A 26534-nucleotide genomic window follows, 5' to 3' on the forward strand; every position below is an offset into this window, starting at 1 on the left:
CAAGCAAACACCAAAAATTATTCAAATAAAATGCAATTTCTAGTTGCATAACTACGCACACACATACATGTATGTATTTATATAAGTATAGGTATATAAGTATTGATATATAGAAAGTAAACATTAAGAGGTATACATATATATGTACTGAATATAGAAGTAGAAGTGGCAAGTTTTCGGAAGAAGTAAAGTCTGATTTTTAAGAAATTTTCAAATCGATTGTTAAACTAAAAAAGAGATCTAAGAATTTTTAGATACGGCTGGCGAGGCTTGATAAGGTGGAACAATCTGAATTTTCATTGTAAACGATAGAAAAACTTCTCCAAAAATTTTATATTTCATAATAAAATACAAAACTGTTCATAAAGTCAAATCACTTTTTTTCTCTTATCCCCAAATTAAAATTTATTGAATAACAAATCACAGGTTAGATAAACATTTTTTATCAAATTGCTCTTTTTTTCTTACTGCTCTCCCAAACATAAAAGCACTAATTTGATTAAAGTGCATTTTTCCAGAGAATTCCACTGATTGTCAGTCCTTTATCAAACCTCGCCGACAGCCATGGATAATAAATATGCTTCGATATGATTTATTTTAGTTTGCAGCGAGGCATGGGAATATTGAAATACTGAAGTATGAATATATTCATATATAATACATATATGGTGTATACAATTTAAATAAATAATAATAGTTTAATTGAAACGGCCTAGAAAACTGTGCTTGTGACGTGCATACATATTTTTACGTTTATTTATTTTTTCTTTTTTTTTTGTAATATTTTGTTTTTTTTTTTTTTTTGTTTGACTAGTTGTAGTTAAAAGAATTTGATTGTTAATAATTGAAATCGTTTAGTTGAAAAAAGAAGAGAACACGCTGTAGTTTTGTTGGTGTGCCTACCTTGTGCAACTGCGTTTTTGTTTATACTCTTATTTCTTTTGTTTGCTTTCGTTTAGCTTTTATTTTATTTGTATCTTTTTTTCATATATTTTTCGATTTAAATATATAATTGGTTTCTTTTACTTTTTGCATATCTTTTTTGTTTGTTTTTTGTTCTCTTGCATTTATATTTTTGGGTTATCAGTCTTTTATATATTAGCCATCGCAAAGTTCAACGAATAAATCTGTACGAAATGAAAGAGAAATACATACAATATATAGAAGGATAACGCAATAGTTTAGCTCTACATCGGCAGTCTCTCCTTATCGCTACGGTATGAGTATGTGTGAGTCGTGTGTGGGTGTGTGTGTGTGTCTGAGGGATTCAGAATCGAATCGCTAATCTTGAGATTCGAGGTACTTGTTGGATGTTTTCGTATCGCCGGCTTAGACTCTAGCTGTAGGCCCAGGTCCAGAGATCTGTTGGAGATCTCGGAACCCGGCACTCCTGTCCACAGGACCAAAAGGACGACTCACCGGGCTGTAGTTCAACGGGGCTCGGCTGACGGCGATGGGAAAGCCGGACGGCTGCGGACTGGTGGCCTGCACGTAGCCCACGTTGTCGGCGGCCGCCGAGCTGTACATGTCGATGGTGGGGCCGGGCGAGTTGGTCGACGGGAATCCCTGCCGGGTGGCCGTGTTGGCGGCGGCGGCGTGCGGCGAGGCCGACGGTCCATAGCTGTGGGCGGCCGCGGCAGCCGCCTGATAGTTGTTCATCACTGCAACAGGAAAGGGATAACAGGAATATAACATCAGTAAAAAAGTTACACCATTAAGAATTTTTCAAAAATTTAAGCCAAGGCTTTTTCAAAAAAAAAGTATATATTTCTTAAAAGGAACTGTTTAAGCCCGCCGTTTCTTGAAAAAAATATAGTAACTCCTGAAAGAACAGGGTTTACCTATAATTAGATGAAATACATGTAAAAAACTATTTTTGTCAACAATTTTTAGTAATACTTTACTGGTTACCAAATTTTTAGTAAATATTATTTATTTTAAATCTTTATCAAATTATATAAACAATTTGCAACCAGTTGAGAAACGTGGGAAAACAAATGTTTCAGAAATGATATCACATATAATCTGAATTCTACTAATTACATTTTAGTTATGATTACTAAGTTAAAACTTGTATATACTACTTTCGAGGCAAAGAGAAAATTTTTAAATAAATTAACTATTAATTTTGGTACGTATTAGCTATATATTTTAGTATAACGTAGGATAGAAGTAAGTCTTGGAATCAATTCTACTTTAATACAACATATCATTTTATAGATAACAAGAGCTATAAGCAACAATGATAGTACTATGTGTATAGTCTTCAACGAAGTCCAATAAAGTATTTGTCTTATTTTTAGCAAGACCTAAGGAACAATTAAGTCTAATCGAGCAAAAATGTTTGCCAATCAAGTATGATATTTACTTTCTCCCATATTTCACTCCTAAATGATTGACGGACATTTGTTTGTCCAGCACCCAAAGTATTTGATACTAGTAAATAGTCACAGAAGATGACTTTGACTAAACAGGTTCGAACAGCTATTTAAATTAACTATCTCTTCCACTTGAACTTTGGACCCCCCGAACCCACCAAACATTTCGCAATGGGGTCACTCACCTGACAGCGCCTGGGTCAGCAGCGGTGTATTGTTGTTGGGGGTCAGCTGCCCGTTGGTTAGATCAACTGTAAGTGGCAAAAGAGGGCGAGAGGCGTGTCATTAGTGGGGGCGTGGTGGCTAACGGTGGATCGTAACTAGGCGAGTAAAAGTCGGGCACCCATCATAAAGAAAGGTGCCCGCGACACAAGAGTATACGAAAGTAATCAAGGCTGAGCTCTAAGGGGGTATAGTATGTATGCACGAAGGGGAGTTGGGGGATCGAGTATATATAGTGGGCATATATATATTTATAGTGGGTATGGAGTGAGAGAGAGTATTCGAGTATGCGATTGTAATACATGTGGCCATATAGCCATGTAGCTATAGCTCTGTTATATCGGTGTGCCGAGGAAGCAAACAATCAAAAGCGAAAGTAAACAACTCTAACTAGTCCCAGAACAACTACGATGCCAAATGCAAACACAAAAGACGAACCAAAGAGCGAAAGGAAGTACCTACATATATAAAGTATAAATGGATGTCTGGGGGATGGGTGGATGGGGGTTTTCTGGGAGGAAGCGCTAACTGGAACGCAGGTTATGAAAACACAAAGTGCTCGGTTATTAAACGAGCTTTGGTGGGGTTGATGGGGGGGTGGGATGTTGACGCTACAGTGACAAAACAAAGCCAAAGCCAAAAACTAAACCAAACCAAACCAAACCAATCCGAACCCATCCAAACTCAGTTACTACGCTTGGTTTGCCCAGTGATGTGCACTTTCCTTTGGGCGCTCCTGTTCGGATTTTTCCACCCCCTCCCCTACAGTTTTTCCCCTTTTTCGCCCCGTTATCATTGTTATCGTTTTTTTTTACCCCCATTTTTTTGTGTTTTGTGGCTGCTCTGCCTTGTTATGGTCACAGCTGCAACAGCAAGTAAAAATACGCCAGCGCCAATATTGAAATGACAACAGAATGCGAATGTGAATGAAGGCAAGCGAAAAAATGGGTTGTAACGGGTTATGGTTGGGATCGGAATAGGGATATAGTGGGAATATCTGGGGTTCAGAGGGGGTTTCAGAGGGTTTTGAAGGGGGAGGAAACGTAGCAGTTGCATTTCCTGCGGAAACACAAAAATTGATGTAACGTAACGTGACGTAACGTAACGAGGCATGTCCCTGGCAGTCCTTCGCTTATGGCACCCCCTATAAGCCCACTTCCTATCGACCCACAACCCTTTAGCACCCACCCCAAAACTCACCCCCACGACCTTCGCCATCGCCGTTGTGCGTTTTATGGCGCCAATCAACTTTGGCTTACGTTTAGTTTACGTTTTTGTGCGAAATCTCGGTGCGCCATGTTGTTTTCATTAGTGTTGAGTCTGGGAACTCTGATACAAAGAAGCGCCCGAAAAACCCGGATCCCAATCCGAACCGAAATAAAGAGCCCGTAAAAGCAGCAGCAGTTGCAATAGCAATCGCAATCGCCATAGCAGTTGCCTTTTGTAAATAAATAACTTATTTAGCCGGGGATTCTTTCTTTTTTCGTGCTGCCATTGCATGAAATGCGTTTCCGCTGGGAAAAAGAGGTAGGGTTGTGGGTTTGTGGGAAAATTGCAATTGTCAGTCTTGCGGTTGCGGAAAAACAACTGTTACCAGCTGTCGACCTGGCAACCCTGTTACGGCCACAATAAAAGGTTGAATTGAGACATTTCCACAAACAAAATCGGTCAACAGAAGACATTTACATGATCACTACACTGTTTTGAGATAAAGTTTTCTTCAGGCAGCGGGTTTGTATTAAAACTAGGGTATACATAAAAATAGATACTTATATATGTGTGTGGGGGGGTTATACATGTTTAATGGTTACAGCTGTTCGCTACTAATGAATGTGTTATGCGATACATTTTTCGGTAAATTAAATGCTATTTCGAGCTACTTTTTCGTCCGACGCTTGAGCTAATTTGGTATTGTTAGTTTTTGATGTGTGTGTTAAATGTTTCATAAAACAAAGTTTCTCAAACGGAAGAGCACTACACAGGAATATATATATGTGTTCGTCAACTACGACTGGCGCCCAACGTGGGGCGTTCAGTTTACAATTTTGTGTGTTTTTATTGCGCTCTTTGCTAAAACTTTTTCTATCATCTAACAGTTTACATACAGTTAATAATCGTAAAATGTGAAAATTTATTCGGATATGGAGCCAAAAAACGGTTATAGGTTCAATATAAAGATGAATATACGTATATAAAAAGAGTATAATGCTTGTACGAATATGCATTGGAACAATAAGACGACCATTAGCTGACCTTGTTGACTGAAGGAGTGTTCTTTCTCGCAGTTCTTTTCTGGTTCCTGCCGATGCTTCTTTCGTTGTTGCCGCAATGTCCTTGCCAAGTTGCTGTCAGAATATTACGCATACGCCCCGATGGCCACTTTGTCACTCACTTGGCCCCTTCGATGCCACTCCACTCCCCTTTGAATTGCTAATAATCGGGGGCTTGGAAATGGTAGCCAATGCCTGAGGCCCCAAAAGGATAGACTTTTGCTTGGGTTTTTTGGTTTCGGCATTGCATCCGTATTTATTTTATTTTCACTTTATTTATCTTAGTTTTGTGCATTTATTTAGTTAATAACTTTTCGATTTCGATTTCGTTTTCCATTTCGATTTCGGTTCTGCGCAAGCAAATGGTATTCTTGTTCTCGTTTGAAGCGTTTTCTTATAAATCACAGTATATACGTGTAAAATACATATTGGAATATGCGTTTGGGTGTGTGTGTGTGTCTATGTGTGTGTCTTCGTGTCTGTGTTTTTGCTATATAGGTTTTTGTAAATAACTCGCAAGCGTTTGGTAATTGTCAATTTAAATAGTTGCAAAATACCTCGAAGCGGTTCCCGGGCATCCGGATGCCACAGAGTTGCGATAATTGCATTCAATTAACTAAGTAACAGCTTATCCATCTATATAGAGTTATTGACCGATCTGTGTGTGTTTAAATAGCTAGGAGTGTGTGTTTTTGGGTGAGACTTACATGGAGAGGACGTAGAAAAATTGAATTTTTCATCAACATAAGAGAGATTTTTGGTTTTTCATTAAGTTTTTTTTGTTTTTTTTTGGCGCTGCTAAGTTGCTCTTCGAAAATGGATGGACATTAATATTGTATTTTTCGTTATTGTACAAATCAAATCGATTCACGCTTCACGTATAAAATGAATACTCAACTTAGTTTGTAAACGTCGTATATTAAATATGTATATATAAATATTCATGTATATAAGGTATAGTATATAGGTATGTATATAGTAATGTCTATATGTACTTTAAATAGAAATGTCGAAAAATTTCGCTCGTATTTTTGGTTTTCTTGTTAGCCATTTTTGGAATTCTTGCGATGCACCGATGAAGGAAGGAATTTATATAGTTTTGAATGCTTCAAGGCTTCAATTCGTATGTGGGCCAAATGCGGTTTGCAAATACATATGAAACGGAATAGCACATCTACGGATAATGGGCAAATCTACTAATTAATGAACTTTAGCTATGGCAAAAATCTCTGCACGTTTGCTAATTATCTAAAAACTCATGGGACCACCGACAACAACGGAAGCAAAAACAAAACGCAAACAAAAACGGACTGGGAAATGGATATGGATATGGTAAGCGCTGTGGCAAATGGAAAAATTGCATACATAATTTGCAGCAAATTAATTAAAGGATAATAATGGCACTACATGTGACAGGCCTGCTAAAATTTGTTGTTATCTAAATGTTTTTCCATGTGCACTCTCGCTGCTGTTGTGTGTGTGTATGTGGGAGGTAGCAACTAATTTATGCATACAGGGACTACAAATGAAATTTGCATTTAAATGCTACGGTAAAATAGTTTTATAAATAATAGATATGCGTCCCCGAAACGGGACACAAATGGTCACAGGTCAGGGTGTAAAAAAGCGAGACATTCTAAATATTTATTTTCGAGTGGGTGAGTGGGTGAGCATGAGCGCATGAAGATCGAGTATAGTTCGCTATAAACTTTCGTTATACAAGTACTGTGTCACATTTCTAATTAGGGTTCTAGAGACAAATACTTAAGTGTACGCATGTCTGTGAGTATTTGAGTGATTATGCTGGCCTAGATCTAAACGATTCTAAGTACTCGATTACATCCGATTACGGAACTGCACTAGGATTGGTTAGTACGGGTGCTAGCTGCTCTATAGATACGATATTATAGGTTTTTTATAACTTGGGGATGCCTCTAGTCACTACGGATACTGCTGCGGTAATTGGTTAACTGCTCCAACAATACGAGTATATGGGGAATACTTTTTGGGGAGAGTCTAGTACGTTAGTTTCGTATGTGTGGTTGTTTGTGTGTCAGCTATAAAGACTGCACCTCTAAGAGTGTGTTTGCGTGTGTGTGTGTGTGTGTCGAAGATACATTTTCTATGTAGTTCTTTTCAAATCTCTCGTTAGTTCTTTGCATGTTTGCTCCACTTTCGAGTATTTCCGTGGATTTAACAGTGGTTTTTACTTTGGTTGTTGCAGTGGTTATACCATTTACCGTAGTTACAAGCTAAACTAACGCTCTGGGTTGCATATCTCTTCCAGCTGCTGTTGGCATTGGAGTTGTAATGGCTGTACCTACTTGTCACCGTTCAAATGATATAGTTACTTGACACAGAAAAGAAGGCGGCAATGTAAACGGAACTCTGCATCTCACATTCTCATTCTCATTAGCATTCTCATTCTCAATCTCAGACTTGTGCGATTCGATTCGATTCGATTTGGTTTAAGTTCTCGTTTAGAAATTTATGTTGCCCAGAAACTGCGATTTGATGGCCGCGGTTCGAGCCGTGAGCGCCGTGGCCAGCGGCAGGGTCAACGCCTGTTGGTGGTACGCCGACTGGGCGTGGCCAGGGGTGCCACCGGAGGGGGCGACACCCGCCGCCGCAACAGCAGAGGCGGCGCCAGCGGGGGCAGCTCTGCTGCGGCCCGGGGCAGCGCTACAAGCGGTACCATAACTTCTACCGATGCCGCAAATAGTCAAGCCTACAAAATCATACGAGATACAAGATAGATGAAGAGAGATAGACAGAGAGAGGGGGCAAACAGAAAGGTACAGTCTGCACAAAAGGCTGGAGCCGTAAAACTATCGATAAGAGATGAAGTGTATAAAGGCTCAAATTAAAAAACCATACTAAAACATAAAAAGACCTTAGACTTCCTGAAAACCTGTACTCTTTATGTATATTTATTTTTAATTGATGCAAGAAACTTAGGGACTCTTTTATCGATATGAGTAAATAATCGATAACAAAAAACAATGGCTCAAATTCATAAAAGTGATTTCATCTTGAGTAATGAAAAAACTCGTGTAAAATATAACAAAAAATAAATCGATTTTTTCGATATCCCTATCGATAGTTTTACAGTTCTGGCTCGGACAGAGGGTTTTCGAGGACATGGGATCATTTCATATCAGCTAGAAGCCCTAGTAGCCAGTGTTGGGTCAGTGTGTTCAGTGGTGGGCAAATGATAAACTCAAGGCCAAGCAGCGTCAATGACATATATTTGCAGGATGCGCAGGACTCAATTCTATGGGGTACTAGATGTCAAATGTAGTGGCTTATGCTGTGAGAGTTTTCGATTGGTTCCGATCCTCGGCTATTTGTGCATTGATATGACGAACGCTTTGGTATTTTTCTTTTTCTTTGGAAAACAGTGATTTATTTCAATAATGATCATGATCTCTGAGTAATACTCGACAGATAGTCATGGGGCTGGGATCGTCCTAGGCCATGTAGTCGCCAATCAGTATCCGATTCTCCGGCACTACGCCCATCACACCCGCTGTAAAAGCAAACACAAAGACAGAAGAGAAATAATAAAGAGTAAAGCAAGCGAAACGTAAAGAAACATATATGTTCGATTGTATCTGATGATGAAAGAGACACGAATCGGGCAAACACATTAAAGGCTAACGAATCGTCACAAGTTCTAGTTGAGTTAGTAATGCTAATGGTTGTTATCGGAGTGACTCGAGGCCTTTCGTCATATCAAGTGGCACAGACGGTTCGGTTCGGTGGGGTTTCGGTTTCAATGGATAATGTTGGGTTTTAGTAGTCACTGGGGTTGCTTCACACTCTCACTCACATACAAGTAATGAACAGGGGGGCCGAGTATGTACGAGTATGTGTGCAGGTTCAGGCTTGTGTGGGTGTGCTGATGGTTGTCATTGTGTCTATGTGGTTGTGAGCCGCACTTACCAGTTGGATAGGGCAGTCCAAAACTGGGATAGCCCGAATATCCGCGACCAGCGGCATAGGCAGCATAGGCAGCTGCCGGAAAACCTGTTCCAAGATATATACAAAATATATTAGCTATTGGATCATATCGTATATATCATTTGTAATTCTCACCTTCGGGCAATGTCCCCAGTCCCCACATGATGTTATCTAAGGGAGTCGCATGGAAAACAAGAGAGAGCACAGAAAAGAAAGGCATAAAAACAGATAATTACTGACACTCACACGATTATATCATAGCTAATGAATTCAAACAAAAGAGTATCGAGATTATATCAGGACTAATTGTTATAGAGTGTAAATATGAGCGACTGCTTTACTATTCGTAATCGGTATGTGTACTTAGAGTTCTAGTTAAGTAGTGTGAGTGGCAACTAAGGAACTGCCGCTATATGTAGATACTAGTTATATATGTTTCGAGTTCTAAGAAATGTTCTGCGACTGCACTCGATTCTTTTTTAAGTGCATAACTAGTGGGGGCGAATAAATTCAGCCCCATTTTTGTTATTTTCTGCATTAACAGCCTTGATTTGAGCTATGTTTATATAGAGTTATATGTAGAGTTACATTTGTTCGATATACCGTAGATATGACACAATTCTAAACACTTATTAGATATGTACGTAGTTATAATCTAAGACATTTAGTATCTATGCTAAGAGTATAAATTTGAATAATTCGTCTAATTATAAAATGTTTTAGAGTTAATCTTTGAGTGGGGGCAATTCTAAGGCCTGCCGTTGTGCATTTCTACAAAAATGCTCCATATCTCCAGGCCATTGCCCCGCACCGCAACTAATGATTTAGGAAAACTTAGGAAAAGGATAATTAAAATCGAAACTCAATACACAGAAAACTATAAATATATGGGCTAGATAAACACTACAACTCAAGGGGGGCATATAGGAAGGTTGACAGCTATTAGATGTTAATCAAGAAAATTTGTATAAATTTTGCTTCGGCCTGGGGTCAGTTCCGTTCCGCTTTCTCAGCACTTTCCCCATCACTTTCTCGTTCATCTTGGGCATCGAAGGACTGCTGACGGCTCGTTTCCTGTACATATATCATCATCCTTCAACTGTTGCAGCTTAGGCTAATGTTACACTGGATTTAACTAGAGTTGAATTTGAGTTTGATTCGAATTTGAATTTGAATTTGAGCGCTTAATGCGCTTATCGTAATGCAATAGATGTGTGTATGTGGTTATTTATGCATGTATAATAAATAGCTAGTTTCGAGTTTAGTCAAATATTAATGGCTATGGGCAAACAATATGTGTTTGTATATGAGTACTCGAACTGGGAGCTGGGGGAGTTGGCCATCAGCTGTCTGGGCCGTAATTTGCCAGGGCCCTGTAATTGGACCGAATGCATTGCCATTGCACACATCCATTATCCATGATCCATTTCGGAAAATTACACTCCGACAGCTGTCCGGCCGCTACGATGGCATCTGCCCAGTTCGGTCATCAATTTTTCAAAACTATAGTAAACTTCGTTACACACATCGCATTTCTAATACTGGCTCGGCCTCCTTCGGCTGGTTTACTTAATCCAACTTAATCGCTAATTCGATACATTTGCTAGGTTTGAATCCGATTCTCTTTTTTGGCCACGATTCTAGGTTAATACGCCTTTAAACAGCTATTGATATGAGTTTACGTATAAGTTGTAAGAAAATGTTTGATATACAAGAGAATCCGTTTTAAAACATAAATGGAGTATGTTTCCTATGGAGCTGATGACTTTTTTTTTGTTATTTAATTTGAAACATTGTTCGTAATTTGTTACATTCTTAAGTTCTAGAAAAAGTCGCCAGGTGTCTAAGACATATTACGATCGCCGTCTAAGGTCTAAGGTTATCGATGGCCTCGATAAAATCTAAGCAGCTCTCTAGGACCTGCACTTAGCCTAGATATATCTTAAGTAAGTCAAGTTCGCTTAGAGTCTAAGGAAAGAAAACGAATGCGCCGCTATTTGAGTAATTTAGTTAAATAACGCATACGCCGCGTGGCCTAAACGCAGCTTAGACAGTCACAAAATATAAGTTACGATATATATAGTACATGTGGCATAAGTAAGTACATGGCTAATTGTAAGTAAAAGTACACGTAATCCTAGGCCTAGCCGCTTAACATATTTTTTGGACATTGAGACGGAATGAGAGTCATATATATATAGGTGTAGTTGAGTTCTGAGTGTGTCTTGTGGGTGTGTTTTTGGTAGGATAGGGATTGGCAGAACTATCATCTGATAGTGAAAGTGTGGGAGAGCCCTGAAATCTTTAGGGATTTCTGCAGTCATTTAAATTCATTGAAAGTTAAGTTTGCTAAAGCCAGAACGAAAATTTTAACAATTCCTTTTCTCGCCGTTAAATATAAAAAAAGTATTTGTGGTCTATTAAAAATTCATAGAAAATTTATATGGTTGCATTTTTAATGGATATTGATTTTAAAGCTATTGCCTCAAATTTAATTATTGGCCTATTAAATGTTAAATAAAATTGATGAACTGAAACTTATTTCAGTTGATTATTTCTTTAGATATTGCGCATCATTTAATATTTAATTTAATCCGATTACAGGCAGTAGGAGCTTCTAAGAGCTTTTCAATGCAATAAAGAAGGGGCTTGAATAGAGTTTTTAAAACAACATTTTTAGCTTAAAACAAAATTCTAAGATGTTGTTAAATACAAATACTGGGATTGAATATTCCAGTATAAAAGCCTCATGAACTCCCTGAAGTTCCTCACTTCTTAAAGGACTTTTAAATGCTGGCGTAGCTTGAATGTCTTTGGATATTGAAGATTCGAAAGGTATTTCTGTGATAAAGTACACTCTTTAGAGGGCTCACTGTGGCCTGGGCGGTCAGATTCCGGGCAGCTGGTACAGTGAAGCCGCTGCTGCCGCCGCGGAATTGGCGCCCGCCCCCATTTCCATGCCTCCCTGCATGGCCAGCAGTTCGCTGAGTGGATAGTGGGCGGCGGCCAGGGCGGCATTCTGACGCAATTGCGCCTGCTGCAGTTGGGCGGCAGCGGCAGCGGCGGGATTGTTGGCAGCGGCAGCTTGCAGGGCGCCCAAGGCGGTATTGGTCGGTGCCCGAAGACCGCTGCTCACCGCCGCTGCTGCCAGGAGTCGCTTATAGCCCACAACTGCAGCTGCATCTGCATAGAGGGAATTGGCCAGGGCGGCATTGCTCTGGCCCGCTGCAAAGTGCAGCAAAGAGGGCGTGGCAGGCGGAGCGGGATTGGCGAGCGGTAGAAGACCAGGAGCTGCACCAGCTGCAGCGGCCACCACTTGGGCCAAACTCTGCTGTTGCTGCTGTTGTTGCTGCTGTTGGGCGGCCACAACCTGCTGTTGTTGCTGCTGCTGTTGCTGGTGTTGCTGCTGGGCGGCAACTGCAACTGCTGCCGCCGACAGGTGGGCGGGCAGCGGATAGGGCGTGTAACGCAGCGAGCTCAACAACTGACTGTGCGTGTGAGTGTGCGGGTGGTGGGCGTGGGCGTGGCTGTGGGCGGGTGACTGTGGGTGTGTGTGGTGCAGCTGTTGCTGGTGGTGCTGTTGCTGCTGCTGCTGTTGCTGCTGCTGCTGCTGTTGGTGCTGCTGCTGCTGGTGCTGCTGCAGCACGGACGCGGCAGCGGCTAAACTACTCGGCAGCAAGCCTGCGGCGGCGGCGGACGTGGCCGCCGTCGAATGGGCGTGGCTGCTGCCCCAGACTACCAACTCACCGTATGCGGAGCGTCCGGCAGCCCGCGTCTTGGCCAGGTTGGCCGGCAGCATCACCTCCTTCGGCTGCGCCTTCTTGCACTCGACCTGTAAGGATAGAACAACATATTAAAAAATACCTCTTACATTTTCCAAAATAAATTTTTAAATTATAAAGTAAGCTAGGCCTAAGTTTGTCCTATTTCTCAATGTCCTGTTCAATTTTTTCCATATCTAGTAAGGTTTTATCTGACTAAAAGCTTTTAGCTAGACTCTAGCCTCTAGTTAAAATTTGCCTCAACCATGTTAACAGAATGTGAAACGAAAGCAGAAAATAACCTTAACTTTACATTGCAAAATCTTCTCTAATCTAACTGATAGTTGCAAATTACCTTTAAATAAACTTCTAAATTGCCTTGATTTATACAAAAGACCAAGATTCTTATATTTTAATTAAAGTCTTAAAACTGCTTAGAAATTCTATTACCAAAAACAAAGAGATCTAGATTTGCATAGTGTGCTTTTGACCTTGCACTTGCTTGACAATATTGCTTCTATACATTTTCCAGCAAAATTTCAGAGGCACATCTAATCCGCTTTAATAAAATCCCAAATTGATGGCCGATTTAGGGCAGTATTTTCCTCTATATGGCCAAATAAAAACTTAAAGCTGAGTGAGGGGATAAACCTCCTCGGCTGCGATTCAGACCGCCACGCTTCACTTACCATTTTGTTGTTTATCTCGTGGAAATGAATTTCGCAAACTTTGTCTACCACATCTTCGCTTTGAAATGTAACGAAGCCAAAACCTGCAAGAGAAAAGAAGCAAAGTGAGTTTGAGTGAGAGTGGGCAAAAAAGTTTAAGGGCTGCAAAAATTGAACGAAATATGCTTTTGTGTGAGCGAGCGGCTAAATAATTTACTCAAGTGTCGAGACCGAGACAGAGGCGGTGCCCCCTTTGGAAACCCCCCTCCGAACCCCTTCCGAACCCCTTCCAAATCCCTTCCAAGCCCTCCATCCATTTCAGGACAGGATGGCTGTCCTCCGGCTGACCTCAATATGCATCCCCTGCAGGGCCTCAAGTGGCGGCTGGGCGAGTAATTCAAACACTGGCCGCTCCGAGTTTACATAATAAACTTTTGCCAGCGGACACTGAGCCATGGCCCCGCCCCCTTTAACCCGCCTCCTTAACCCCTCGACGACCGCCTTGGGATCGGGCATAATAACTTTGTCCTAATGGCCGGCCAGTGGAGCTATTTTTGATATCTTCCAATTGGAGGCTGACGAAGAACTTAAATTCCAGGAATGTCAAGTCATTCGGGGGGTTTTTACGGCCAGAATTGGTAAAGGATTTATTATGGCTTAATTAAATTTCTTCCATTTGTTGCCGCTGCAGTTTGTGCTGGCGAAAGTTTAAGTTGCTTGACTTTCTTTTCACCAAAGGGTTTTTCTGGGAATGGGTTCTATGGCCATGCTTTTGGCTAACTGTCTTAACTTCTTTAAGTGCAAATTTCTTTTAAGCAATTATATCTATTTTATAATACATTCCATTCTTGGGATGTTAAATTGCTATTTATAAGCTTTTAAATACCTAACTCCATCACATACTATTAAACTTAGTCAAAGTAAATAATAGTTTGGATCCAAAAACGAAGAGGCAATGGCTTAATTATATATTTGATAATTGCTACTCCTTCTAAAACCCGTTCAAGTCACTCCTTGAAAGAGGCCAAAGTAAGTTGCAACTTCCCATCTGATTGGGTTCTATAAAATTCCCTTTCAGGCTTTCGCTATCCTCTTAAGGCCCTGCTCTCTCCTCCGATTTCTCCCACCCACGGATTTCACCACTTCGGTCTTATCGGGGCTTTTCAATTAGCGCAATTGTCTGAGATTTCACATGGCCGAAAAAGAAGGGCTCTGGCTCTCTCTCTGTGCAATTAGCAAGGCCAAGTGCAGACACCTGATGCCCCGGCGCCCGCATTTTGTTTGTGTACGTGTGTTTGCCTTGTCGTGCGGGCGGTGGGCGGTTGGGCGGCTGGGCGGATGGGGGGGCGTGGCCAAGCTGGGCGTAACTGACAAATTAGTTGAAACAAGTAACAGTAAACACGCAGGCTTATTAGCGACATGTGCCGAGCTGAAGAAGCTCCGAGGTCCTTTTCCTTGAGACAACGTGCGGGCTGCTTCCTTAGCGCCTCGGAGTGTGTTTGTATTTGCTTTAATTATATAAAATTAGCGCACGTTGCAATGTTGCACGTTAGCTACACGGTGAAATATTTTTTTTTTAATGTTTAAAGGGATTATTATTTAAAAAATTCGAAGCCCCTCTACAAGGATATACTTATGGAATATAAAATGTTAGAAGCCTTATTTCGCACACCTTGATTATACAAAATTTGGACTTGGTGATTAATTTTTCTCCAACAGTATAAATTGTTTCAAAGCGTTATTATACGGTGGTGCCACACAATTTACTTGGGTTTGAAAATCACTTAGGTGTCTTAAAGTATGCAACAAAATATTTTAAACCCAGAAGTACAATAAGTCCTATATTCACTGCATACTTTTAGACACCTTATGTAACACTCAACATTTCTGAGGTTTCAAAGGTTTTCTAAGCTTTTTGCTTTTAAAGTAACAGAAAGTTCTGAAATTCTTTAAACCCTAATTGAATAGCCCATTTTGCTCTGTGCCTCTCAAGTTTCATAGGGCTTCTATTACGCTGCAACTTCATAAATCAGCAGCGGAACAAATGGAGCCGGCCATTTTCGGTTAGCTCCGCGCTCCACACGTAACTCAATCAAAAATGTATCTGCTGGATACAAATGCGCCCGGGTTGCATGAGGAATGAGGCAATGCTCGTTGCCCAGTTAATTTCGTGGCTTGAGGCTTATGCCTCTTGGCCCAGAGGTAAGTCAGAGTTTTGAGCCCGTCCGCCATTGCCATTTTTACCTGTCGAAAATTTCCCGCAGGACGGCGCTGGAGCGATAGGAGCTGACGATGGTCTTGGCAACTGCAAAAATTGCACACTCATGCATGTTATTGCCAAGAAGCGGACACAGATATATGCTCTAGGCAAAAGGTAGAGGGGTTTTTGGTGGGGGCAGGGCTGAGGGGGGTAGGAGCCAAAGCCAGCTGCTGTTATGACTGCGCTGCGCCGGCTTGCCAAAAAGAAAAATTACAAAATTTTCAATTTTAATATTAGTGGCGGCTGGCGACGCCAACTGCCAGAGCCGGCCCCCAAAAGTTGCCCCGATCCTCTGCACCACCACCAGCCACTCACCCACCCAACTAAAACTACCACTACCACCACCCAACCACCCACAACGGGCTGCTTAGGCGCACGTTGGGCATGTCCTTGGCTTGCCAAATGAAATTCATAGCATAGTTTCGGTCGCAGCTCGGCTGTTTTGAACTCTATATTTGTACAGCGAAGATTGCCTAAGGGGAACTTTAATAAGGACTTTAAAATTGTTCAGCCCGCTGGGAAGTATTTTCTTATTGTAAAATGTGAATTATGTTGTTTTAAATGAAAGGTACTTTTGAATATGTCAATACAAATATTACAAAAAATATGAAGACGTTCCTATTGTATCTCAAATATAAGCTGTTCCCAAAGGAAGTGATTTTTGGTTAATCGCTTCCAATGTTATAAATAAATCTGTTCAACTGAAAACAGTTCAGATGTCCTTTCAAGAGTGACTTTATGATAGGCTTTTGTTGCATTTCAATTTCTCTCAATATACAGATTTTTTCAGTTTAAATGTGGGACCCAAAAGGGTTCCCCATAGCTTGTCTCCACTGTAATTGCAATTGCCCTCGCCCGCGTTGTTGTCATTCCCGTTGTTGTTATTGCTTTTCGGGCCTGCCTATATTGTTTTATGGCATATTCATATATCGCTTCCTATATCTTGTTATTTTTTATCCCTATGAAACGGTTGTAGTTGTAGTTCTGGGCCAACTGCTGCCGCTCTTGTTAGCTGGAAAAACGCCGGTGCAATTTTCAGTGACCAGGCTCACGGATGTACATGTGTGTTGGGTGTTTGTGAGCTTGGGATTCGGGTGAGTTCTGGGCCACCATGTTAGGATGTCTGTCTATTTGTCTATCTGTCTATATGTCCGCTCGTCCATTGGTGTGTGTGTGTGTGTGTGTGTGTGTGTGTCGCTGGGCTGCACACATGATTTATGAATGAGTAACAAACTTGCTGCCGTGTAGCTGCCGGAGCAACCAACGACGTCTTTTCCGCTTTTCTTTTTATTTTCTTTTTTCCGTTGCCCCTTCTTTATTATAGTTGCCGTGTGTGTGTGTGTGTGTGTATGTGTACGTGGCAATTGCCATACACATACAGATGCAGATACATATATAGGGGGCTCTCGGATCGGATCGATAAAATGCAATTACAGGCATATCGCAAGTGCCAGTAGGCAACGGACTCCGACTCCTCATGGCAATAAGGTCGTACATCGTACATCGTCCGACTGTACAAAAAGTCGCCATCGATGTCCTCGTCCTGCTAAAAACCCATCCTCCAGCGAGGGGGCTCCTGCTACAACTAATACCCTTTGATTAACGACACACATTTTCTATTGACTTGGCCGCTGGTCGGTCGCCTGTGAAGTTGGGCAGTTGGCTTTCACCGCTCGCCAGAAGTAACAACCTGCATATTTCATCCGGCGATCGATGCACGCAATTGTAATTTGCAAGGCTGACATGTCCCGGCCAAAATGAATTGCTCAGGCAATGGGTCGTGTCAGTGGCTAAAACTGTCCAGCCAATGCATTTTTAATTGGCAAATTGGCAAATCACAATATGCGCCAAAGCGGGTAATTCGTGGAAATTTTCTTTCAAGTGGTTAGCCAGAGTCATTATGGTTTCTTGGCCAAAACGTTTTGATTTAATGGGGCTTCTTTTTTGTCCTAAGCCATTATGAATTTATATAATGCAAGGGTACAGTAGTAATATACTGGGTACTTTCCTTTTCAATACGGTTAGAATTTAACCAATTCTTACTGTACGATGAAAAAATCTCTGACCATGTACTTTTAATTGGAAAAGTCGAAAAAAGCTGGCCGGAAATTCGTTAAAAATTTGTGGAACTCATTTATATGGCTCTTCGCTGCTGCTTGGTCCCCAAGTGTCTAAATCTTTAATGCGATGACTGGGCGGCCTTCGCATTATTTTTAAAATGCCTCATATTTGTTTTTATTGGCTGCCGACGCCCACTTTCAAGCCTTCGTTTCATTTTTTTTCGGTTTTTATGTATGTATGACTGCATCATCATGCAGTTTCAGCGTACTCCAGCGTCCAATTAAGCGAAATGTTCTGTGGGCCCACGGCTCTATCTCTGTAGCTCCGCCCCCCTTTCCACTTTTCACGACCCCCTTTTTCGACGCCCATTCTTTTTTGCGCTTATCTGCGATGCGGCGCACAGAAGTATGCTACAATTTTTTATGGGCCGCGCACAAGCAAAAATCATGTTTTCTTATTCCCGTGTGCGTAATTTGAAGGGCGCAAAAGTTAACAATGTCCGGTGGGGTGGATAACGGGGGGTGGCTGTGAGGGGGTGGTGCCGGGCAAGTGGCGCAATGATTGTGCACCCACAACTATTGATGCATGCGGCTGTTCGTGTATCCGTGTGAGCTAATTACTTTTGAGCAGTGGCAAGGACCTCTGTGGTTGTGAATGTGGATGTGGGCCCAGCGTGTGTTTTTGGTTTGTGCAAAATTGGGCACATCAATCTTAATGCGCCGTGTCTCAGGTTGTTGTCGGATCCCCGATAGGACCCACCTCCTCGGCCAGAGGGACATGTCAATGGGATTCGAGACGGGTCCCGGTCGCAATGCGAAATTCGGGGCGTCATTTAAAACTTTAATAAGCAAAATTGACAACGACAAGGCTTCGCAGGACACAACAGGACCCCAAATGTACACGCACTGGGGAAAAAGCCACAAAAAAAGAATACCAAGTACAACTTTGTTCACAGCAAGTTATAAATGTGACATTATAACCTATTGCAAGTATACATTTTTCATCTTTCTTTATATCATTTTTCATGTCTACATTCATTGTGAAGACAATATGGAAGTAGCCCTATTGTCTGCTGTTTTTTTAAAGAAAGTTTCATTGATTTAAACTAATTTTATCCAAATATTCCTCAAATGGCCTTAGGTAGTTTATAAAAACGTTCTAAATGTTTGGAAATTTGACTAAAAGAACCCCTGGTTAGCAGATTTATACCGGTTTTCAGAGCTATTTCCAGATCTCAGTCGACTTTTCTGGCAGTGCACGACAAGCCGGACATTCTGACAGCCAGTTGGATGCCGGACGGACAGCTGGACAAACGCAATGGACGCAGTCGTGCGCTACAAGTTCGTGTAGCGGATGTACACTGGAGATTTAAGCCTTCTGCCGGCCAGCGCACCTCAGCTGCTGACCTCGCTCGCCTGCACCGCCCACTGGGCACCTTTGAACCACCCACCATCCAGCCATCCAACCAACCACCCTCATCCTCCATCGCAAGAGGATGGCCCCGTCTCTTATGGCCCTTATATCCGGTTGCATTGGCAGGTAATCTTTTCGGGTCCTTCTACATCCTGTTGCCCGGCCATTTTAATGCCCCGACAACGTTTTAAAACTGTATTAGCCCCTTGCTTATGAGCGTCCTGCCATGCATGATACATTGACATTGTGAAAGAGTGTAGGAGTGTTTGAGTATGTGCATTGCTAAGCTCTCGCACTTCCGGCTCGTTAAAGTCCGGAAACGGGCTAGCAAATGCTTTGTGGCATTGTTGCGCACCACCAGCGATGGCGATAGCGATAACGATATTAAACAAAAACTCACCTCTGTGCCGATTGGTCTGCTTGTCAAACATCAACATGGCATCCTCGATCTGCAAATAGTCAAGTGGAAAAAGGGGGTTTATTAGATATGTCAGATGAAAATATTAAACTTAAATATATATTTTCAACCGTGTTTTATATGCCACCAGTAAAACTTAATACATTTTTCAACTCTACTTTTGAATATATAAATCAGAAATTTAGGTTTATTTTTTTAAAGTAAGCAATATTTTTAATTAGTTATAAAAGGCTTAGATGGTCAAAAAGTTGTATTGATTTGATAAGTATCAAGTATTTTTTAACAGACTTCGAATTGCTCCTTCCACTTTTCCCTTGGCAAAAAGAAGTGGCCATTTTTCATTTCCCAACCCATTTTCCGCGACTTTGCTGCACTTGTTCGCTTCTTTGTTTCAGTTGGTGCATAAGCATTCGAAGTTTGCCTCCTCGGTGCGAGCAACTCAATTAATGGCCTGAATAAATGTTCGCAGCAGACAAAACTGCTGCTAATTGCAAAGTGAGTGCGCACAATGGCCAACACACACACACACACACACATATATATAGAGAAAGGGAAGGAGTGACCAAACCATCCGCCCTATAATACTCAACCCCTTTCAACGCCCACCGCTTTGAAGAGGGCGCAAAACTTTTACCCATTATGGCGCAAAAGAACTTATAATGATAGTTGACTGTCAAACCAGCGCACTAACTAACTAACTAACTGCGCTGACTTTCCACTGGCTGACTGGCTCATTACAAACCCGCTAACTGGACATGAGGGAATGATGAACTCCCCAACTGGCTGAATGACTGGTTGACTGGTTGACTGACTGACCCAACGACTGGCTGTCATTTGATATTTTAATTGACGCAGAAAATGAATGCACCGAATGTGCTGCTAAATTGGCCATCACAATCAGATTGAGGCTCAATTGCATTGGCCAACGGGAATTGTGCATTGGTTAAATTGAGGCATTAATGGTAGATGACAGATATCAAATGCATTTGGTATTCAGACATTAACGTGTCATATTTATTTTCATAATATTTTGTTTGGTCTTAATTAAGGCTATTATTGATATTGTTTAATTGGAAATTATCGAATGCCTTTGATGGCTTAAGCTACTTGTATTTGCAATTAATACCATTGTTCAGATGTTAACTTATCTATGCAACAGATTAGAATTCGCATTACGAATTTGTAATGTAATGTAGTATTATTGTCGAATTGACTTTGATTTCGTCTGACTTCAGCTTAGAGTTTAAATGGTTTTTAATTTGTATATTTTTTTTAATTGCTTACAATTTCCCAATAATTACTAATTAGTTTGTTGAGCTGCTAAGGAGCATCGAATTCTTAGAATTCTAACTTTCAATTAAAACGAATTATTTGTAATGGATTTAAAAATGGTAATATGATAAACCGAAAATAATTAACTAGGTAGTATGAATTTTGATTGCCTAAAAGGAGATATTTTGTAATTCAAATATGATTAATATCTCCTAAAAATATGGTATAGAGTTGCGTCTAAAATCTATAGCTGAAACCTTTGCCTTTACAATACATTGAAATAAGCACATTTAAAAAGGCGTCTGACAAATTGCCCAATTAGCCGATAAACGTATTAATTTCAACGCTTTAAATTTAGTGTGTGTGATTATTGAAATTATAAATGCTTACATTGATTGCATGGGTAAACGTAATCTTTGAGCAATTGAACTAATACTTTAATGACAATTTTAAAGTGATTTCCAATTGATCCGGTGACAATCCGAATAAGGCGAATGTCTTATAATGCCACCTCAATTCCTTTGGCTTCCTTTACTCCTTTGGCTCGGTCCCAAGGGCTTTCTTGTCTGCCATTCAATATTATAATGTGACAACTTTGCCTTCATCCCACTGCTCGCTCGCTCAACTGCTAATTGCACATTTCTTGTCAAAGTTGCGATGCGGCCTTTAACGAGCTGCAAGATGACCCCGGATAACCACCAGCCCCTCCACCTGCCATTTGGCCAATCTCCTCCTGCCTGACTGCCTGCTTATGGGCCATTGATTAAACTTAATCAATGCGCTTAAGGCAACTCGCAACTCCTGTGCACTGTAATTAAAATGCAGCCACGATGCCAGCGAAGGCGGCCTTATAAAAATTAATTAAGCTTGCGCCGCACTTTTCCGCCCTCGACCCCAGCGCTGGGAAATTCTACAGCTTCAGAAGCTGCACAGGAAAAAAGAATCGGTCCCTTGGGTATCAAAGTGCATTTATTAATTTTTATAAATAAAATCGCATTGTATCCTTATTGAAATGATGATGGCAGTTACTCTAAGTAGCCAGAAATATGTATTTAACATTCAGGCAATTTGGAAGAATTAATTAAAGTCTGTTTAAATTATATTTTTGTTTATGTCACACCTTTTTTCTTTTAAGAAAAATAAAATAGGGATAAACAGTTTAAGACTTTAGGTAGATCTATGTATTTTTCTGTATTTTTTAAACGCACATTGTAATATGCTTGAACAGTCGTCTAAAAAATATAATGATATATTTTTACCTAGTCAAAAATTCCGTATAATTCATATTACATACAAAAGGATTATACCCCTTAATCCCATATTTTTTCCCGTGTAGTGCGGCTGTTGTTCGCGCCTCGCAATTCGCAGCTCTTCAAGTGCAGCCGCCGATGAAACCAACTACAACATTGTTTTTCAATTAACAATCAACAACAATGCCGCAACACAATACAAACGAACGGCGAAGGTTACACGCGCCAAATGACACAAAAATTGCCAGCTCAGGTGCTGCAAGGATAAGGGGGCGGTGGGCCGCAGGACTACCGGATGTGGGGGGGGGGGGGGGGGGGGGCGTGGCAGTACAATTGCAATTGTTGTTGTTAATTAAGCGGGCAAAACTGGAAACGCGAACACTGCGCTCGAATTGCGGCCTGTTGTTAATGTCCGCCCATCGATGGCCAAATGGCCGAATGGCCCCTTTCGCCCCATCGATAGCTGTCATAATTACACTGCCCCCGGATCGGTGGCCAGCTCATTATGCCACCCATTTTCCCGATTTTCCAATTTCCCCACTCCCTACCGCCATTCCATTTCCAGCAACCGCAAACTTTAATTCTATTAGCAAACGTTAAATGAACAGCAACAGTAAATGGGGGGAGGTGGTGCCCGATATGTATATAATTTTGTTTACAGTAGCCGTTGATATAGTAGCAAATCCCCGCTGTGGGAATATTTCGCAATATAAACGGCTTACAGAGAAAAAAATATAGGATCCCTATAATATTTTTAAGCTGTTTGTAATGTAAGCATTATACTAAAGAATACCTTATACTTAGGAACAATACAAATATAGAATTTTATGTTTTTATAATAAAATATATATCAATGTGTTTTTAAGTTTGTAGTACTTTTATCATAGTGTTACATATAAGATTTATAAAAAACCTTTTATTAATGCACTTAAAATCACACTTTTAAACAAAAAAGCTTGACACAAGCAACGTTTACTTAAGGGTCCACAGATAATTGACCAACTTTGGCAATTAAAAGAACCCAAATGTGCTATTATCTTGGCCGCAAGTGTATATAAATGTGTGTGCCACTAACAAGCAGGCGCGCGTAATTTTATTTAAATCTGAATTCATTAATTCGTCATAATCCCCAATCATTGCGCCGCCTGCCAGTGCGGAGAACTTCAAAAAGCCATCAACGACAGACGTTGATGCTGTACCGCCATTGCCGCCCAGACCGCCCCCTCCGCCCACTCCACCCCGTCCGCCCACCTCCCATCGAACCGCCCAAAAGCCGGGCCATTCATTTGGCTCATTTTGTGTACAAAAATGCTGCGCTCAGTGGAAACGGCGACGCTTCATTATCGTAATCGTTATATAAAACAGCGGGCAGGCTACAGACTACAGACTACAGACTACAGAATACAGACGGAATTCAGAAATTCAGACGATGACTACAGTGTCAGACATCTGTGTATGTACGTGCCCGTCTGTATGTATTTTATGCGTTTTGTGGCACATTACAGTGAGTCCTAGACGAGGCGACTGCCGTTGACATTAATGAATGTGGCCGACAAAGAGTGCTGCGGGTGATTTTTATTTGAGCCCCCGCCCACCGAAGAATTAGGCAGTGACCACCAAAAAAAAAAGAAAAGCAGGCTGGATAGCGGAAAGGTTAAAGTGCCTCACAGTCACTTTTTCACAGTCAAGGGAAGCAGTTTCACTCTTTGAATATTGGGTAAGTACATACTTTAAGTCAAGGAAACTCTACTGGATATTTTTATCTGAAGGAAAAGAAAGGAGCAGGATTTCTGTTAAAGATTTTAGCATTTCTAATAGCTTTAATCAAAAAGAAAATATGAATTTATCATTATTATATCATTATAGTCTATAGCAAATATTTTTATGAGTAGAGATCGAATCGAAACTCTTTCATGGTTATATATTTAGCTTGGCTTATAAAGTTAATTATTTAAACATTATTTGTTTCCAGTTCTATGATTGGGAAAATTCAAAATGGTTGTTTATTCCTTGAGATTCATTTTCTTTTAACTGGAAAAAGGGGGTAGTGGATAATACGTCGCTCTGTTCTTTCCCGGATGATACCCAAAATTGCATAATTATTTGGTTTTCCCCGGAAATTAAAGCTTTGCAACTCAAGACTTGCGGCTTATGCGAACAATTGTGTTTGTTAGCGATCCAAAGGAATGCGCTACTTTGTCAGATTCCGGGAATGCACATCCTATCTACACCCGTATATGAATGCAGCGGCAGATGGATGAAGCTCTGCCCGGCCACTCGTTAAATCGTCAGCAATTCCCACCCTCTTCCGCCCGTCTGCGGACCGCTTTATCCTGCCCATCCACGCCTTTGGTTTTGTTTCAAAGTCCCCGAAGTTCTAACTGGATAATTTGCAGTAATTCATCTTGCCGGCGGTTTTCTCGATTCTCCTTCGGACGCTTTTTTCCTTGGATTCTACTCATAGCCTCCGTTTTTTGGGCTTCCCGCTTTTGTATGCCTGCTTGATTGCGACAATTTATACGGCGTCGGGCTTGTCAGGATTTGGTTTTTGGTGGCTGTGGTGGCAGCCGCTGCCTGTAAAATTGAAATGAAAAGGGGGAAAACTGGGAAAAATCCCCGAAGCCGACGCTCTTCAAAAATGCTGAGGATAGGGAAGAAAAACGCAAACACTCCGGCGATTTAAAGCTGCAACTGAATAGTCATACATCTAATGATAGTCTGTCCCCAGCACTCGGCACTTACTTATTTTTCGTTTGTGCTAGAGCGAAAAAAGCCCCAGTAGATAGATATTGTTGGGGGGATACATGGTGACTGGGAATGGGTATAGAAAAAGTAAACTTTTACCGAGCTGGACGTGTGCGATGCCGGCGGGGGGAGGAGTTTCCCGGGGGTGGGACATCTTTCAAAAAACTTTCGCAGGGCGACAGCAAAAAAACAGCATCCAGTTCTTATGTACAAAACCCACCGACTACCAAATATACATATATGCGTTATATGTGTGTGTGTAAGCACATGACTGCGTGCGGTTGAAATATAGATAAACTTTTTTAAGCTCGTATTTATTACATATTTGGCTGTAAGTAGAATTTAAGTTGCTTTTTGCTGCCGACACACGCTGCGTATGAGTAATGTCCAGACCCAAACCACTCAATTTCTTCGCTCACACATTCTACACAACTGGGGCTGAGATAATAGTGCTTACAAAATTATATATCTTAAGTTTTTTAAAGTGAAATATATCTTAAAGCCCCACAAAAATATATTTTAAATTGAATTTCCACATCAAATCATTATTTCTCCATTAATGTCAGTATACCAAATTGATTTCCACCATTACATCGATTTCATATTGCTCTAACCAAACTAATTAACATTTTGACATGTCCATTTGACAGGGAAATGCTATAATTTCAACCGCAACTGTGCCACATAGCCTTGCAGTCGGGCGATCTGTTTGCGGTGAACTTGCAATCAAAAACGCATCAATCGAATCCTTTCAGAGACAAAAGCGAGGGAAGGACGGTCGAGTGGCGCATTAATGAGGCGCACTCGTGCGAGTCGAGGCACAGGATATATATTTCAATTAAAAAAGGATTCCATTTATAATCCGCAACTTGATTTGTTATGCCAAAGCAGCAACAGCAGTGGAATTGGCAGTGGCAGTGGCAAAACCGAAACCAAAACCAAACCCCGACATTAGCTGCACGACTGGAACGCAAGTATGAATATTAAATTGTTGTGTATAGAGTTGTGAAATGGGGCAGTCGAGGAGATGAGGGTCGAAAGATATAGAAACAGATGCAGAGATACAGATACAGATACAGATACGGAGAGAGAGAATGGCAAATGGCCAATGATGAAAAACGCTTTTGCATAGCTTATGCCTCTGGCTTAGTAGATCAACTATTAATGGAAAAAAGCAAATGAAATGGCTCAAAATCTAAGGGCACGCACTGTGAGCAAGGGGTTAAGGTTCAAAAGGGACAGGACAGGACACCTCAAAAGGTCAGGGCACACGCAGCACGAAAGAGTTAATATTTACACAAAAAATTCCTTTGTCACAGGGCCTTTGCTTTTTAATTTGATTGGATTGACCGGAAGTCTAATCTAATATTCCCCAGATCATTACATCACACTGTGATGGCCTGCCAGCCGATATTTTAAGCATTTTCAAATTAGTTTCTGGCCCGGGATTATCCCACTTATCAATTTGCTGGACAAGCAAAAGTTTGCTTTGGCCATGCCGAAAGATAAACTTGCATTTTAAGCGGCGTCAATCTCCATTATAACCCTAATGAAAGCAGTTTTCGCACACAGTTTTCTTTTTGGGCCACAGCTTGTCATCACTTTTAATAAGCTGGCCGCAAAAACTTTGTCACTTTTCTCTGCTTTCTCTTGGTTCTTTTTTTGTGTGACGGAGATTTCTTGAGCTCTTCGTGTGAGCTACTAAAATTTAATTAATATCGATTTCGGATTTGAAAAGGTTCGCCTGCTCGACCCAAAGGACCTCCACCCCCCCACACACACACACTCGCATTTTGCGGCAGGCCAAACAACTTGAGCGGGTTATACACATAAAAAAAGGCAGCAGCAGAAAA

General features: G+C 41.1%; 1 protein-coding gene across 7 annotated transcripts in view; it reads right to left on the bottom strand.

The window, feature by feature from the left end:
* Rbp6 (RNA-binding protein 6) overlaps positions 1 to 26534 on the bottom strand; it is a 190112-nt gene that overhangs the window by 5918 nt on the left and 157660 nt on the right. For 2 of the 7 annotated variants that reach the window (XM_036814973.3, XM_036814976.3), the window contains 7 exons: positions 19397 to 19445; positions 13284 to 13366; positions 12581 to 12665; positions 8969 to 9004; positions 8816 to 8899; positions 2564 to 2629; positions 1420 to 1661 (listed from right to left, as the gene is read on the bottom strand). In XM_036814973.3, coding sequence (XP_036670868.1) covers positions 1420 to 1661; positions 2564 to 2629; positions 8816 to 8899; positions 8969 to 9004; positions 12581 to 12665; positions 13284 to 13366; positions 19397 to 19445 — 645 coding nt within the window. Of the gene's footprint in view, positions 1 to 903; positions 1128 to 1419; positions 1662 to 2563; positions 2630 to 7249; positions 7599 to 8325; positions 8400 to 8815; positions 8900 to 8968; positions 9005 to 11705; positions 12666 to 13283; positions 13367 to 19396; positions 19446 to 26534 lie in introns of those variants that run through there. The other 5 variants (XM_065864991.2, XM_017078925.4, XR_010654125.2 and 2 more) reach the window with 4 other exon arrangements.

This window comes from Drosophila suzukii, chromosome 3 (genome assembly GCF_043229965.1).
Source record: "Drosophila suzukii chromosome 3, CBGP_Dsuzu_IsoJpt1.0, whole genome shotgun sequence".
Classification (NCBI taxonomy): domain Eukaryota; kingdom Metazoa; phylum Arthropoda; class Insecta; order Diptera; family Drosophilidae; genus Drosophila; species Drosophila suzukii.